General features: G+C 35.9%; 1 protein-coding gene across 1 annotated transcript in view; it reads right to left on the bottom strand.

Annotated features, from left to right (window-relative positions):
• Positions 1-1,591: 1,591 nt before the first annotated feature.
• The window catches only part of SLC16A10 (solute carrier family 16 member 10), a 67,703-nt gene continuing 54,291 nt past the window's right edge, over positions 1,592-15,003 (bottom strand). Inside the window, exons 4-6 of the mRNA XM_086745901.1 lie at positions 7,546-7,689; positions 4,638-4,866; positions 1,592-3,387 (exon numbers count right to left, since the gene is read on the bottom strand). Of these exons, the coding sequence (XP_086602027.1) occupies positions 3,152-3,387; positions 4,638-4,866; positions 7,546-7,689 (609 nt within the window). The 3' untranslated portion in view covers positions 1,592-3,151. The remainder of the gene's footprint in view (positions 3,388-4,637; positions 4,867-7,545; positions 7,690-15,003) is intronic.

The following is a 15,003-nucleotide window of genomic DNA, read 5'->3' as shown; positions in this document are numbered from 1 at the left end:
ATTTACTCAGTCAAAATAAAATTGAAAAATCAGTGCTTTTCTCTCCCAGTTTTCAGAATAGCAACCATTTCTACATTATGCTTTTTTTTTTTTTTAACATAGATGTACTAAATACTTGCTATTTGTGTTGAGTTTTTTTGTGTTTTGGTATGGGCTGGGTTTTGGGGCATTTTGTTTGTTTGGGTTTTTTTTGTTGTTGGTGGTGGTGGTTTTTTTCAAGGGAAACAGCTAACATAATTTTTAAAACCACAGAGCATATAAAATCCAGTATCTCTCTAAGTAAGTTTCTCAGTGGTTAGTTGACCTCACTGCTAACAATCTGAACTTTACTTTCATTTCAACTGCATCTTACCTAGCTTTAGGACACAGTTTCCTATGTTCTATTGGACACTTCCCCCATAGATATAAGCTAACAGTAAAGATGCTAACAGAATAATTCTCATGCCTTTTTTTTAATCCTTCTCTAAAATATGGGGTCTTTTTGAAGCCTCAATTTTAGCACTGTTGTAAGACAAGTACTGGCACCAGAAATAGGTTCATTATCCCATCATCATCACACCAGCATAGCTTCCCTCTTGTCTGACATCCCATTCACTAGCTGTTTTTAACATAGTAATCACTCCTAAACAATTAATTATTCACTCATCGTATCCTCTTCCTGGAGTCTCTAGGTGATTTTGTTTGTTGGTTTTTTTTTTAAATACTGTCCTTCATATTTGTGAGCGTAATTTACATTTTTAGTCACTCAAATATGACAGTTTGGATTTTTATCTACAAATGCATTTTTAAGGGTATGGCAATAATTAATCCACATTATGGTTTTACTATTTCTGTATCCTTTCTAAAACTTAACAACAATTATTTTACTTTCTTTCCCAGATAATTTATATAGATATAGAGCAGCAAGTCAGGAAGATGCCACAATTACATCAAGATGTCTGGTCACAATGATTCTAAATTGCATCAGTACTAAAAACAGCTTTGTTTTTTGGTTAAAAACTCAAAGCCAAAACACATGAAATGTAAGATCTGTGATGAATACTAGTTTTTCATAACAAAGCAATAGGAAACAAGCAGCTTCCACCACACTTACTCAACACCTTTTGCATTGCCCAAATAGAAGATAATACTGAATAACATCTTCTACACAAGTAATCCAGACAAGAACAACATAAGCTGTTAACATCATTTTTGTAATAAAGGCAGCATTTTGTAATCATTTTAATTAACAATACTATTAATATTTTAATGACATTTTTAGAAGCACTTATGAGGTGCAGAAGCACAAGTCCCAGTGAACCTAAAAGAACCTGTGTTTTACAGATTGTTTTTTTTCATCTCCAAGTCCCTCCCATACACCTCTAACATTGTAATATTCAATTCTTTTAAACCTCACTCATGTAAAAGCAGGGATTGAAATTCTACAATATAAAAAAGGTATGAGCTTTGGTCTCCAGTAATTAGGATGCTTTGCATTATTATATTTAAAGGACTTTTATAAGTTGATAGACGTAAACATTCTAAGCAATAGTATTGCTAACAATGTGTTATATCACAAGTGTGCATGGGCTGAGCCATTTACTACAACTCTGAGGAAGAAAAATAATTAAAACAGAAAAGACAATAAAGGTTAGAATTCTAAACCAGCATGTCTCTGTGGTTTATGTAAAGAGCAGGTATTGTTACTAATTAAGATAATGCACTTGAATGTGCATTTTGTCTTCAGACCACATTTAGTTTAGTTTTTGCTACAACACTTCGAAACAAAAAAATTATTAGTATTGAATGGACCCGAAATAAAAAATGATTAAGTATTCCACTGCATTGCTGATCCATATCCACAAATAAACAGTGTACTTGGAAGTGTTTTATAATAAACTGAAAAGCAGTGTTTTCATCTCAAAGTATTATGCTTTCAAATATTTTTCAAAGAGGTTTTCAGAAATATCTGCTTGACAAACAGTGTATAATACCTAGGAAGCAGTAGGGCCATGATTAGTATGTTAAGCAAGAAATAGGACATGCAAAGACATTTCTTTATATTTGAAAAAAATATGAAGCTATATCCTACACGCAATTGAACACAGCTATAAAGACCTATAATAAACCTGCATGTTTGCTTAGTGCAAAAATCTTTATTTGTTGAATGTAATTTTAATAGCTCATGTATATTTCCACATTAAAAACTTAATATTGCACTTACAATGTATTCTTTAAAGCTGTCTTGTTTTCAAGAATAAAAAAGAACCCAAGTATAACAGAGTAATTTGAAATTTAGTCACAATACTGCTCCAAAGTATTACTGTTAGTACAATTTCAAAACTATCAGCTATTCTCAGATTTATCTAAAAAAAAAAACAACACACAAAACAAAAAATAAAAACCCACACACATATGCCTTAATAGCATTGACTTCAACAAATAAAAAAAAGTCTATCATTCAGCAGCTTTACTTCTGAATATGTTTGCACTCAGAGCTTAGTTTGTGCATATTCAAAACTTGTGCCCATCAAAAATTTCATCCTTAATGTTCTTTGTTTGGGCTACTGCGAAAAGATGAATCGATGCAAAAACAGGCGAATGTTTAAGCAAACTGAACAGGCTCAGGTATTTAGTGGAAATAAACCAGATGTTTAATAATTTAGCTTTTAACAATTTCAGCAAGAGTTAAGGGAAAAGATGCATATTCATGTTCATGATATTGAAATGTAAAATACTGTAAAACAGCATGAGAAACTTCAAAAAACAAATCCGTCACAAGAGCTGCTACATTTTCCAGCATAAACACCCATGGATGTGCCTGCATTGGATGGAACATAAGTTATTGAGGAATCCTGGGTCAGTGAACGAAAAACTACTTTCACACTTCCGGAAATAGTTTCTGATGAATTAAAAAAATATTCTCTTCACACACAGAATCACTACACACATACACACTAATGATACAAAACTCCAGATACCTTGAAAATGCTGCTTGAAATCAAACTCAACAACTCATTTTAAAAAGTTCAATCGTATAAAAGATTTTTATAGCAGTTTTGCAATTTCAGCAATAGTTCCAAACTTCTTTAGTATCTTATAGTGTCTTCAGCCAAAAAGTACAAATCTAGCTTCCGTAGTAGTCGTCAGGCTGGTACAAGAAAAGAAAGCATCAAAAACCAGATTCCATTTCTTTGACTGGCTTTTCTGTAGCGTGCAACACCAAAGTGCTTTCATTTTCCAGCATTTTCTCAGTAGTTTCTCCATCAACAGGTTTTGATCTTTCTTTTAACTTCTGCCGTTCGTGGACCCAGGGGATGAAACATAATATAGCTCCACCAATAAGGGGAGGGACTCCGGCCAGGTAGAATGCTACATCATAGGTGCCGAGGTGATCATGCAGCAAACCTGGAAAGACAAAGTTACCGCTGATAAATAATGAGGCCTCAGAATCTACAAAAAGCATGTCTTTTTTTTTGATTCAGAAACTTCAGAGCTGTCACAGGTTATTATAACCACTGATCAGACTACTTGATGGCCAGATATAGGTGTATATACAGGTAGAAAGATACTTCAGAGCTAATTTAAAGACTCCAAGTAACAAAAAACTCAGTATGTCACTACTTGACCGCTTAATTACCACCCATCATTAAAAAAAACACATTGTCCATATTTGTTATTTGACAGTTGCTAATTTCAGCTTCTCCAACACTTGAATCTTGCAATGATTTGGAGAAATTCTTCCTCTTGATACATATATATATATTTTTTTATTTTTTTAATATTCCTCTTTGGAAATTCTCCCTCCCACCTTTGATCCATCTTATTCTAGATATACTGCACATATTGCATTCCCAGTAACCTCTTATTAAAAAGTATGCTTTCCAACAATTCATTCTAATTGCCCTCTCAAAACTCCTCCTATTAATCAATTTCTGTGAAGTGTTCATAGCTGTGATAGTGTAGCCAGATCAGGAATTGCCTAGTCTATGCTGTTCTGGCTTTAAGATTTTGTTCTTTATAGTGCCGCATAGTTAATTAAGTCTTACTAAGTATCTTTCAGTAGCACTCACAACACTTTAGGGTAAATTATGATTGAAAATCATAAGTGTTAAGGATTATAGTTTAAACTATTTTCACCTCCTAAAGAACTCCCAGTTTTCATCTTTAAAACCTGTATTTCATCAAACACTCTCCCATCAAAGAATGAAAAAGACCAGTGTTCCTACTTATAAGAAGCAATTAAGGTGACTGGAGCTTTTATCATCACAATTGTTTTTACATGAGCAAATTTCGGACTCCAATTAATTTCCAGATTCTAATCTGAAGTCCTTCTGGAATACAATCAGCGTAGGCTGTCGCCTCAGCACCATGGAAAGTGTCAGGTCCTCAATCCAACTGGAAAGCTATCTTTCTTTTGAGGAATGTTTACATCTGCATAACTTAATAAAAAAGATTGAAAGCAAACTTTAGAGTACAGTAAATTAATACCCCATGGGCAGCAGTTAAATTCATTGTATGTTCTGGAGCACGTACAGAGAAAACTTCCAAAGTAAGTGCATTACATGTGATAAAAGAACAGAAAATACAGCAGGAAAAAAAAAAATAATGCAACCATAGAAATGTTGCAGAGAGCTACAGACCATATGTGTGCTTACCTGCAATGGGTGGACCAACTGTCATAGGTACTGACATGAGTCCTAGTAGAAATCCTATGGCCTGGGAGACATCCTGAGCCCCAACAAGCTCAAAGGCAATAGGAGCCATAATGCAAATGAAGCACCCATCAAACAAGCCCATGAAGAGACAGACAGCAATGAGACCTCCAAAGACATGGCACAGTGGAATCATCATAGACATCAGGCCAATAAAGAAGAATGAGGCCACCTAAAGATGACCAAGGGGAAAAAAAAAAAACCAAACATATTGCATCAAATCAGCAAAGATAAAGGGAATAGATGAGCTTTCGTGCATTTGTAGTGAATTAAACTGCCAGGATATGCAGTCTTCATGGATTACCGCCATCAGAAGTTACATACCAAGATAAAACAAACGTGTATAACTAATAACAGGCAAAGAAATTCCACTATGCATTTCACAAGTTTTTTAAATGCATTTGTAATCAACTATCCTGCAGTGATTATGTAAGGTCATTTCTCATGCGCCAACATTTTTTAAAAATTTACTCCCTGCTCTTCTCACAAATGAAAGCCACAAAAATACCAAAAGCTTAATATAGCTAAAACACTGTAATTAGACTCCTCGCTATTGGAGTTTAAGTAAAAAGATCAGTATTATGAGTGATCACTTCAGGGTGCTTATATTCAAACAGAGGTGGTATTTGAAAGTCTCATTTCCGTTTTTCCACAAAAAGGTATCTTGCTATATTCTGTAGCCATGCATACTTACAAAGATTTTATGTTATAGCTTTCGATTAAGATTATTATTTGTTTGTTATAGATTAAAGGAATAAAACTCTGTCTTGCAGCAAAACAAAGCTGAATTTAAAGGAAAAAATTTCATGAGTTTTGCTTGTGCACCATCCATATGTCAGCATAGGAAACCCATATCCTACCTAACTGCACAAACACATTTTCCAAACAAGACATATATGCATTATACATTGGTCACTTGCAGACCATTAAAGAAAATCAAGGTCACTTAAAAACTACTAGATATCACAATTTTTTTATGGATAAGTGACATGAAATAAATTACCTCATTAGGAAAAGTCTTTAAGCAGACAGCTAGATAAAACTTAATTTTCAGGGCAGCGTAACAATTCTTTTAGGTAATGTACTTTATTTAGCATACTAAAGAATCTTTGTGAAGCATCTAAAGTATGGTATAGAAATTGAAACACTGAAGAACTGGGCTTCTTATAGGAACTTAAGGATGGAGGTGAAGAAATTATCAGTTCTGTGTATTCCGATACAGAAAAGACAAGATATTATTTGAGATTAGTTTATACCTAAGCAGTAATGTGGTTATCTGTAGACAAAGTCTGAAGAAGATATTGTTGACCAGATTCTTAGTATTACTGTATTATGGTAAAAGCAGCACTAAAACCAGAATCACTAAACTTTGTATCTAGAAGAGACAGAATGCATCATTCTGTTACTAAAGATAGAATTTATAAGGCAAAATCCAGCAAAACAGCTCTGTAAGAGTATAGAAATGGAAAGATGGAGGTCGAAGTTGCTGGGTAGAACTCTTGTGAGTTGTTCAGTTATGAGACAGCAAAGTTCTAAGGGGAAACAGGTTTCATTTGCACTTGTCAAAATTAATTCTTAAATAATTTTGACAGGAGATAGGATGATAGTATGAACTGTTGGACAATCCAGAATAATACTTGAGGTGAATATTCACTTTCCCTCAAAAATGCTTGTTTGAAACAGGATATCTGAAAATGTTGGGGCATGGCTTAGCAAAAGTTAACATGTTTTTCCTGCTTAGAACTAGGTGATACCAATAGTACTTAGAATCATCCTAGTTCACACCCTAAACAAGAGTCCATGGTCTTCAGTTCTAGCTATTCAAGGAAAAGGATAAAAAAGCTTGTTGTTTTAGTGCAAGTTTAGTATTTGTTCTTTGTAAGTCACATATAACATCTCAATGCTGCCTTTTCGCTTTTTATCTTGACATTTCCTGGAAGTGTAACAAGAGGAATTAAATGAATGCAAATTAATGAGATACAGTCCCCAGTCTCTATCATCAGCAAATCTAAATTTATGTAACTATGGCAACAAATACTCCGTCTTCAGAAAGGTAGTTTGTTCTTAAGAATTTTTGTTTTCAATAATGTCATACAGATAATAGCCATTAGATGTCTCCCTTGTAATTAATTTTAAAAGAACAAAACAAGAATACCCAGTGGTCAATAACATGCAAGTTATTAACTAAAGCTTTTCCAAAAATCTACACTAACACTGGTACTTTCTTAAGAAAAATAGCATTTATAGGTGTGGAGGGAAAAAAAAGTGTATGTCCTCCTTCATCCTCAAGCTTCAGCATTTCTTAAAGCTGTGACTCTTTCTGCAAGTAACCCACTTCATTCAGCAAAATGTTCTCAACTAAGCACCTCACAGTCCCATGGCTTTGCCAGCTTGCAGTATGCACGGAACATACTTGACATCAAATTATCACCCATTAAAGATCAAGAAAAGTGACCCAAAATCCTTATCAGAGGAACAGAGGGGAAAAAAAAAAAATTATACTTCTGCAACCATTATGAAATCATGGGATAAAGCAGGGAAAGCAGAATCGAGGGAATCCTCAAAGGTTTTCTCACTCACATGCTAATAATTAGTAATTTCTTTCATTCCCAGGTGAAAACAGCCAGCAGGCAGTAGACATGTTTCCTTCACATTAAAAAGAGGAAAAAAAAAAACCCGGAGATTCACGAACTTTGCACCAAAGGCTCCTAGTATCAAAAACCATACATTGAGTTTCCTAAAGTTTTGAAATTTCTCAAAAGTTAATCTCCAGTCAGTTAATTCAGCTTACTTAATAGTACCTGCAACCAAAGCCTTCAGAATATTCCGTCAGAACAGTGTGAAGACATACCTGTAAATAAACTTTTTTTGCACCAGGAATATAATCTGCAACTCTGCCAAAGATCAATCTGCCAACTCCTGAAGTAATGCCCAGACACAGCAGAAGCACTTCTTCTGGCACGCTGTCACCAAATCTGTCTTTTACATGCTTCATCTGTTTAAAAAGAGGGTTGAGAAAATAAACTGGCTTTAGATCTAAAAGAAAGATAAACCTAAGAAAACTTGAGTTAAATAGAAGCAATTCGTGAATCTCAAACTTACAAATACGGCTACAAATGGTCAACTAACTTACTCTGCTTTCACAGATTTTAGAATAAGTTTTGCACACTGCCTTATCAGTATTAAGTGCAATACAACAAAAACCATGTTGTTGCTTTATTCACAATTTAGGAACTTAATTCAAGGAAACAACAAGGCTGCATCTAAAACAACAACAACAAAAAAATAGAAGAGAACCCAGAAATGTTCTCCCCAACCACACTTACATTTAACATAACACAGAATCCACAGAGGATGCCTAGAACTGGTTGCTTCACTGGCCAGGCATGCTCTCAGGTCTGAATGTACTGAGTGATTAATGAGTATGAGCGCAGTACTGCTCTGTGCATTAAGACAGAGATAGATGCTAACAAACTTAGGAGCAAGAAGCAGAGGGGCAGAGAGCTGGAGGCCAGTGCAAACAGCAGGGGCTCTTCCAGACTGCCTCACCCTGACATCCAGGGGCAAGGAGGAAGAGGAGCCGGAACCACCAGCAGTGTCAAACACAACAGCAAGCACTTCCAGGAGAGGGTGCAGCTGCAGCAGCAATGAACATGGAAAACTGGAAGAATGATTTATCAGCCACTTTAGCCTAAGGAACTGAAGTAACTCACTGACTGTCCTGACAGTAGACCATCAGCTACAATGTGATGAACTACCAGTGTCAGTAATTCTAACCTTTCAAACTGAGTTCTAAAAAAATGGTAAGACTGGTTTGATGGCTTTGGATTTTTTTTATACTCTGTCTGGTTCAACAGTGTTTTCTGTTTATTTGTGGGTTTGGTTTTTTTTGTCTGGTGGGGTTTTTTTGTTTATTTGCTGTTTGTGTTTTGTTTTGGCTTTTTTTTTTTTTTAAATCAACCATGAAGACCAGAAATTATACATAAGAAAGATCTTTTTGCTTTTTGAAACATGCTTGGCAATATCAAATATGCTGAAGTGGGCATTGGAAGATGCAGAAATAATTTGCATCATCCTGCAATCTCTGCTCATAACTAGTTCCAAACAAGAAACTATAAAGACTCAGAGGTGCAAACAAGCAAACAGAAGAAACTGATTTTAAGGAAAGATGTTGTAAAAACATTTGAGAGACAAGGTGATCACAGGCTGACAGACCTGGATAGCAAAAGCTGCACCATTTTTTTTCATGAATTCGGATTACGTGATACCACTTCAAACTAGAGAACCCTTGGTTTTCCTATCTATAAAATTGAAGAGTTCGGGTTTAGTAAACACTTCTAGAGCAAAATAGTCAAGATTCTTCCCTGACCAGAGTGTTAATACACAAGTAGAGGCTTTTTTTTTTCCCCAACATAAGCAGCATTTGCTGAGTGATGGTGATTTTCTTAAGTAAAAGAATCAGTGTCACAAAGTCTATTAAATCTAATATTAATTTGTCCAGTACAATTGATTTTGTCAGAAAGGAAATAAATAATAAGGATTAGTGGGTTTGGTTTGTTTTTAAAGAATAACTTCTAATTTCAATTGAAGACAGATGCTTGCTCTTTCTATTTTTGAAGACTTTTTTTTCCTTATCTTAAGACACATTTGGGAACATAATCTGATGAATTTTTTCACTGGAGTGATACTTAAACATAAAAGATAAGTTGTTCTATTTATTCTTTTCTGGCAAAGGTGAGAAAAGAAAAAGCTGACAGCTTTCCCACCCCTACCTTTATGTGACTGTCAACACCTGCTGGCACAGCCAGCAAGAGAAGCCAAGGTATTTTCCACCATTCTTGTCACCTGTTCCACTTCCATGTTTCTGCCGCCTCTAGCTTGTTTAATTAGCAGACCTGATTCATCCACTCTCCACAGAGGTTTACGAAGTGGTAAGCAAAAGCCTTACATCTAGATAACTATTAACCCTGCATCCGCAACTTGAATAACTGCATTTCTCAAAGCAGCACTCTGAGGGTGAAATGCTGTCCTCTTAGCTCAGTGGGGGAAAATACTGGATTAAAGCAACTCTCTAACTAGGAAAATAACCATTGCTCATCTTTTACCTTCAAATATTAAATTTGTATTTATTTTTTTAGCTTTCACTCCTCTAAAGCACATCATAATCTTAAAGAGAGCTTCCAACTAGATGTATGGAGAAACTTTTACCCCAGGAGGGCAGTGGGCAATGGCACAGGCTGCCCAGAGAGCTTGTCAGTCGCCTTCCTTGGAGGTTTTCCAGACCCAAGTGCGCAAAGCCCTGAGCAACCTAGTCTGATCTCAGAGTTGACCTTCTGATTCTTAATAGCATATTCAATCTTCAGTGATATATTTACTATGCAAGCTGTAAGTAACAGCACCATTATTATCTGAATGTCTGAAAATACAGCAATTAACAATTAATTCAGTACTGTAAGTGCTAACTCATTATGGACTTAGAGACATTTCCTGTAACTATAGGTTAAATAAATTCATTTATTTATGATGAAATAGCTTTAACAACATTCAGATTTCTACAGGTTTTTACCTGATAGAACTACTCAAAAATCCCATGACGGGCAGCTACTTGTGAACCTTCTCAGGCAGCACCTCATGCATTAACACTCTTGTCATTGCAGAACAGTATAGGCTGTAATTATAGGACTCCCTAGGCATTACCTACACTAGTTAAATGGGGATCCAGGCACATAGCAGACAAAGGCCAAAGCATTTTCCTATGAATTTTGCCTATTCTCAGTAATGTAACTAGCTCTTTACTCAATTAGAGCTTTGTGCATGCTGAGTTGCAGGTCTGATTTTTCCAAATGCATAAAGGGCCTGTAATTTTGGCTGAGCCAACCAGTACAAGACTTTCCAGCCTAGCACGGCTTCTTTACTATTTTAAGATAAGTTCTCTTTGTAAAATCCAATTGTCCAAATCAAGACGTAGACAGTGGATAATATAACTGAATGCATCCCTGGCACCAGCATTTACCTTATACCCTTGATCTCTGTTATCAGTGCATACAAACACAGATCTCATCTCAAATTCTCATTACCATTAGGATAAGACTAGAAGAAGGATTAGCCACTTGGTAGTGACTGGAATGCTTTCAGATATACCATCTTGGCTAACCTCTCTCCATCCAACCAAGACCCAGATTTTGCCAAGATCTTCCATTCAGTGCACACACATTTCAGCTATATTCATGTACTGAATCAAAGACAGCAATCTGAGCATAGCTGTAGTTCCTTTTTCCAAACACAAAGAACCTGAAAGAAGTGGTAATGAACTAGTAAAAAAAACAATTCTACCTCTGTCAACTGCTTTCCTCCTGTGTATATTCCATTTTGGGAATTTCCAATCAAGTAAAGCTTTAGTAGGCTAAATGCAATGCAATCTCTTTCTCACTGAAAGAGATGGCCAACAGCAGTATATAACCTAGAAAAGTCTGAGCACATAAAAAAAAAAAAGTATTTTATTCAAATCCTGATGTCTGACACTATCCTTACACTGGTTCTGAATGAAAAAGGAAATGTTTACAGAGTACTGCTGGTACCATCTATAAATTGGAGATACTATTCCTAACTGCTCCAAACTAACGGTTTTCTGAAAGAGTTGAGAGGGGTTCTTTTGGTTTTGATTTTTCTTTCCCAGACATGAAAAAGGGTTGCCCACACAAACTTTTCATTCCATTCTATGATTCTATGCTTTCCAGAAATGCATGAGTTCTGTAGAAGTCCAGGCAAAACTGTGCTTCCTTGGAATGCAAAGTGCTGAGCTGTGCCTGTAAGTAACAAAGAGGAAGTTTTGCAGGTGGTGCCAGATGAGTCTAAAACATAACCTTACAGGGAAGAACTATGATCAGATACTGAATGGTATGGAATCTGCCCTGAGGTATAAGCACTTGTAATATCTAGAACTGCTTTAATAACATTGTTTTTTTCAGTACTAATTGTCCCTCTTATCCAAGCAACAATTTTAAATCCAGACACCCAAAATAATTCTAGACTTGTATGAAACTTAGCCATCGATCTAGGCATGGCAATACCTCCATAATGTATTGATTTTATTATTACTACCACGGCCTTCAAAAACCCATTCAGTATTATTAGAAGATATGATGGCTTTGTCATTCCATCACTTTTTTTTTTCTCCCCAAGCTGTAAGTGCAAGAAAGACAAAAGATAAAAATAAACTAAGTTCATATCCAAGGGTATTGGCAACTGACAGGACACAAATGGAGTGGGTACATGTAGAAAAATTATACTAATGCTCATCTTCAAGACTACAATTAGATCTTAAAAATTTTGGAAAACTAAGAGTTTAGGCTTATTTCATACACATCTCCTGAGAAAAGAACAGCCTTACTGACAATGTACAGATCTTTCCATGCTGTTAGTGCCATTACACAGCAGCCTTCCTTCAGTGAACAAGCCAACTCCTTCAAAAGTCTAGAGAATCAACTGTTGCCTTGATAAAGATACATCAATAACTTTGCAGTGAACTGTCCAGGAAGACTGAAAGTTTCAGGATGTGCTGAAAAACAGAGCATAAGGTAACTCTGGACAAATCACTATTCTCTAACATAAGGACTCACCACAAAAATGAGGGAGGAGGAAATCAGAGAAAAAACTTAACCAGTTCTCAGATCTCAAGAATGAATGCCAATTGGTAGGCCTGAAAGATATTCAGGGAATAGTGCAAAAAACACACTGGAGACTGAGAAAAGCCTGAAGCATGGGGGACAATCCCAACACTGCAGCTCAAGACAGTCCGTGACTTCTGCTCTTTCCCTCTTCCACTCCACTTCATCTCTCAGGATATTCTCAAGTCTTGTTTTCCACTAGTAGCTCCTGGAAGTGCAAAAGGAGACTCGATCCCATTAGAGCCTCAAGAGATAGCATAAAGAAATGGGCACAGGGATATTGGTGAATTGGTGTGGCTTAGGTGGCAGCAGCAAGACAGGTAAGGCACACATGTCTGGGGGAGCTCACAGTGACCAAGAGCAAGGATAAGGAATAAAGCCAGGTATATTAAGAACCATAGTGTTACATATGCACAAGGACTGAGAGTTAAATTATCAAATAACTTACCCTTTTAACATAATGTTTAAATTGATTCTCATATGTGACTACAATCCACAACTTCCAGTCTTAGTTCTATCCATCCCTTGTGGCCCTAAAGCAGTGTTTCCTGGGCCTTATCTTACTCTCAAAACTGAACTAGCCACTATGTCAAAAATGAGCTACTATCAGCAAGTCCTGGAGGATCTGAATTTCCAGAACAACAGCAAAACAAGAACTATTTATAAACATCTAACAGGTAACATCATAAGCTAAGGATCAATATAGATTCGTGAGAAGACAACCAACCCTAATTTCTCTCTTATGTGGCAGGGAGCAAGCCTTGACAACAGAGGGAAGGACAGATGTAACAAATCTTGACCTTGGCCAGAGTTTTGAAGTTCTCTGAGCCAGTTAAGAATACATGACTTAAATATAACAACTGTAAAGATGGATGTTCAAATGTTTGGAAGAGCTATTTTTAATTAGTGATTCATTGCAAAATTGAACATGCCAAAGAAGGCTCCACAAAAACCTGCCTAAATCTACCATTATTTAACAGTTTAATTAATGATAGGGACAGTGAAATGGAGAATATACATATTAAATTTACACATTACATCCAATGATGAGTATTTGCAGGCCCTGTAAAGAAAGACTGGAATTCAAAGTCATCTTGGCAACCTGGCATCTCAGTCAATAGCATGAAATAAGTATGATTAATTTCCCTAAAAACATTATTAAGTAAATACTATTGAAAAACACTACATGAGGTAAGAATCAGATGCATGAATACAAGATGGAAGAATGATCTGGCAACAGCTCTTTATAAAGGGATTGAAGGTTTAGCAGATTAAACTTCAGCATGTTCTAATATCATCATCATATTGCAAAAATAATATAACGTATCGATTCATGATGCGATGAGACCTTCACATACTGCTCATTACTAGTAAGGCCTCAGCTGAATTATGTCTTGTTTTGGTCATTACTCATTATTAAAGACATGGACCATGTGTACAGAATCCAAAATAATGATCTGGCAATAAGCAGAAATTTGATAAGCATGACTTATGAAAAAATATTTTTAAAATAAGTATTTTAAGAGGTCCTTGACCAAAGTAAATCCATACTCAAAACCCTGGGTAAATTGGATAAAGTACTGGGATACCTCCAGTCTCATTTTCTGTGATTCCTGAAGTGATTTGATGGTGCCTTAGTATAGCCACAAATACATACTTATTGTTATACTTGAAAACTTTTTTTAGCTCTAGCTTGGTAAAACTCCACTGCACATTTGATTAAAAGTAACCTTATGACTGAAGGAAGAAATTTCCTGACATCACCACTTAAATTTCAGAAGCAGGATGTAAGTAAATTCTTTTCAAATCATTGTGACTAATTTACTTGATCACATTTACTAATGTGATCAAGTGTTATCAGGTTACAACATACGTAATTAACACTGAACATATTTTATGATATGCTATGATTAAGAAATTATGGAATATCAAAACAATAGATTAAGCTACCCTGTAAACATACCCAAAGTAACAAGAAAATACTTCATTAGCCACTGATGATCAGCATTGTCTGCACAAGTCTTACTAAAAACACTTTGGCTAATTGTTGTAAACACAATTTAGGATGGATTCTCAAAGCAGCTAATAGAAGCAAAGCGACTAAAACCGAATATAGTAAGTTCACTCTCTTTATAATATTAATTTAAAAGTGTATAGTATGGATTAACTTTATTTAGCATATGTAAGTAAAAATTTAATACAAGTCTGCTGCTGTACATACAGTTTAGAATTCCTCAACTTTAAAAATATATCTATTGTACTACTCTGTCTAGTGATAAGCAAGTCCAGAGGAGGCCACAAAGATGATCAGAGGGCTGGAGCACCTCTCCTATGAGGACAGGCTGAGAGAGTTGGGGCTGTTCAGCCTGGAGAAGAGAAGGCTCTGGGGAGACCTTACAGCGGTCTTCCAGTACCTAAAGGGGGCCTACAGGAAAGATGGGGAGAGACTGTTCAGCAGGGCCTGTTGTGATAGGACGAAGTGTAATGGTTTTAAAGTGGGAAATAGATTTAGACTAGATATAAGGAATACATTTTTTACACCAAGAGTGGTAAGACACTGGCACAGGTTGCCCAGAGAGGTGATGGATGCCCCATCCCTGGAAACATTCAAGGCCAGGTTGGACAGGGCTCTGAGCAACCTG

The sequence above is a fragment of the Chlamydotis macqueenii genome, chromosome 3 (assembly GCF_036417535.1).
Source record: "Chlamydotis macqueenii isolate bChlMac1 chromosome 3, bChlMac1.mat, whole genome shotgun sequence".
NCBI classification, from domain to species: domain Eukaryota; kingdom Metazoa; phylum Chordata; class Aves; order Otidiformes; family Otididae; genus Chlamydotis; species Chlamydotis macqueenii.
This window is presented reverse-complemented; position numbering and strand designations above follow the sequence as displayed.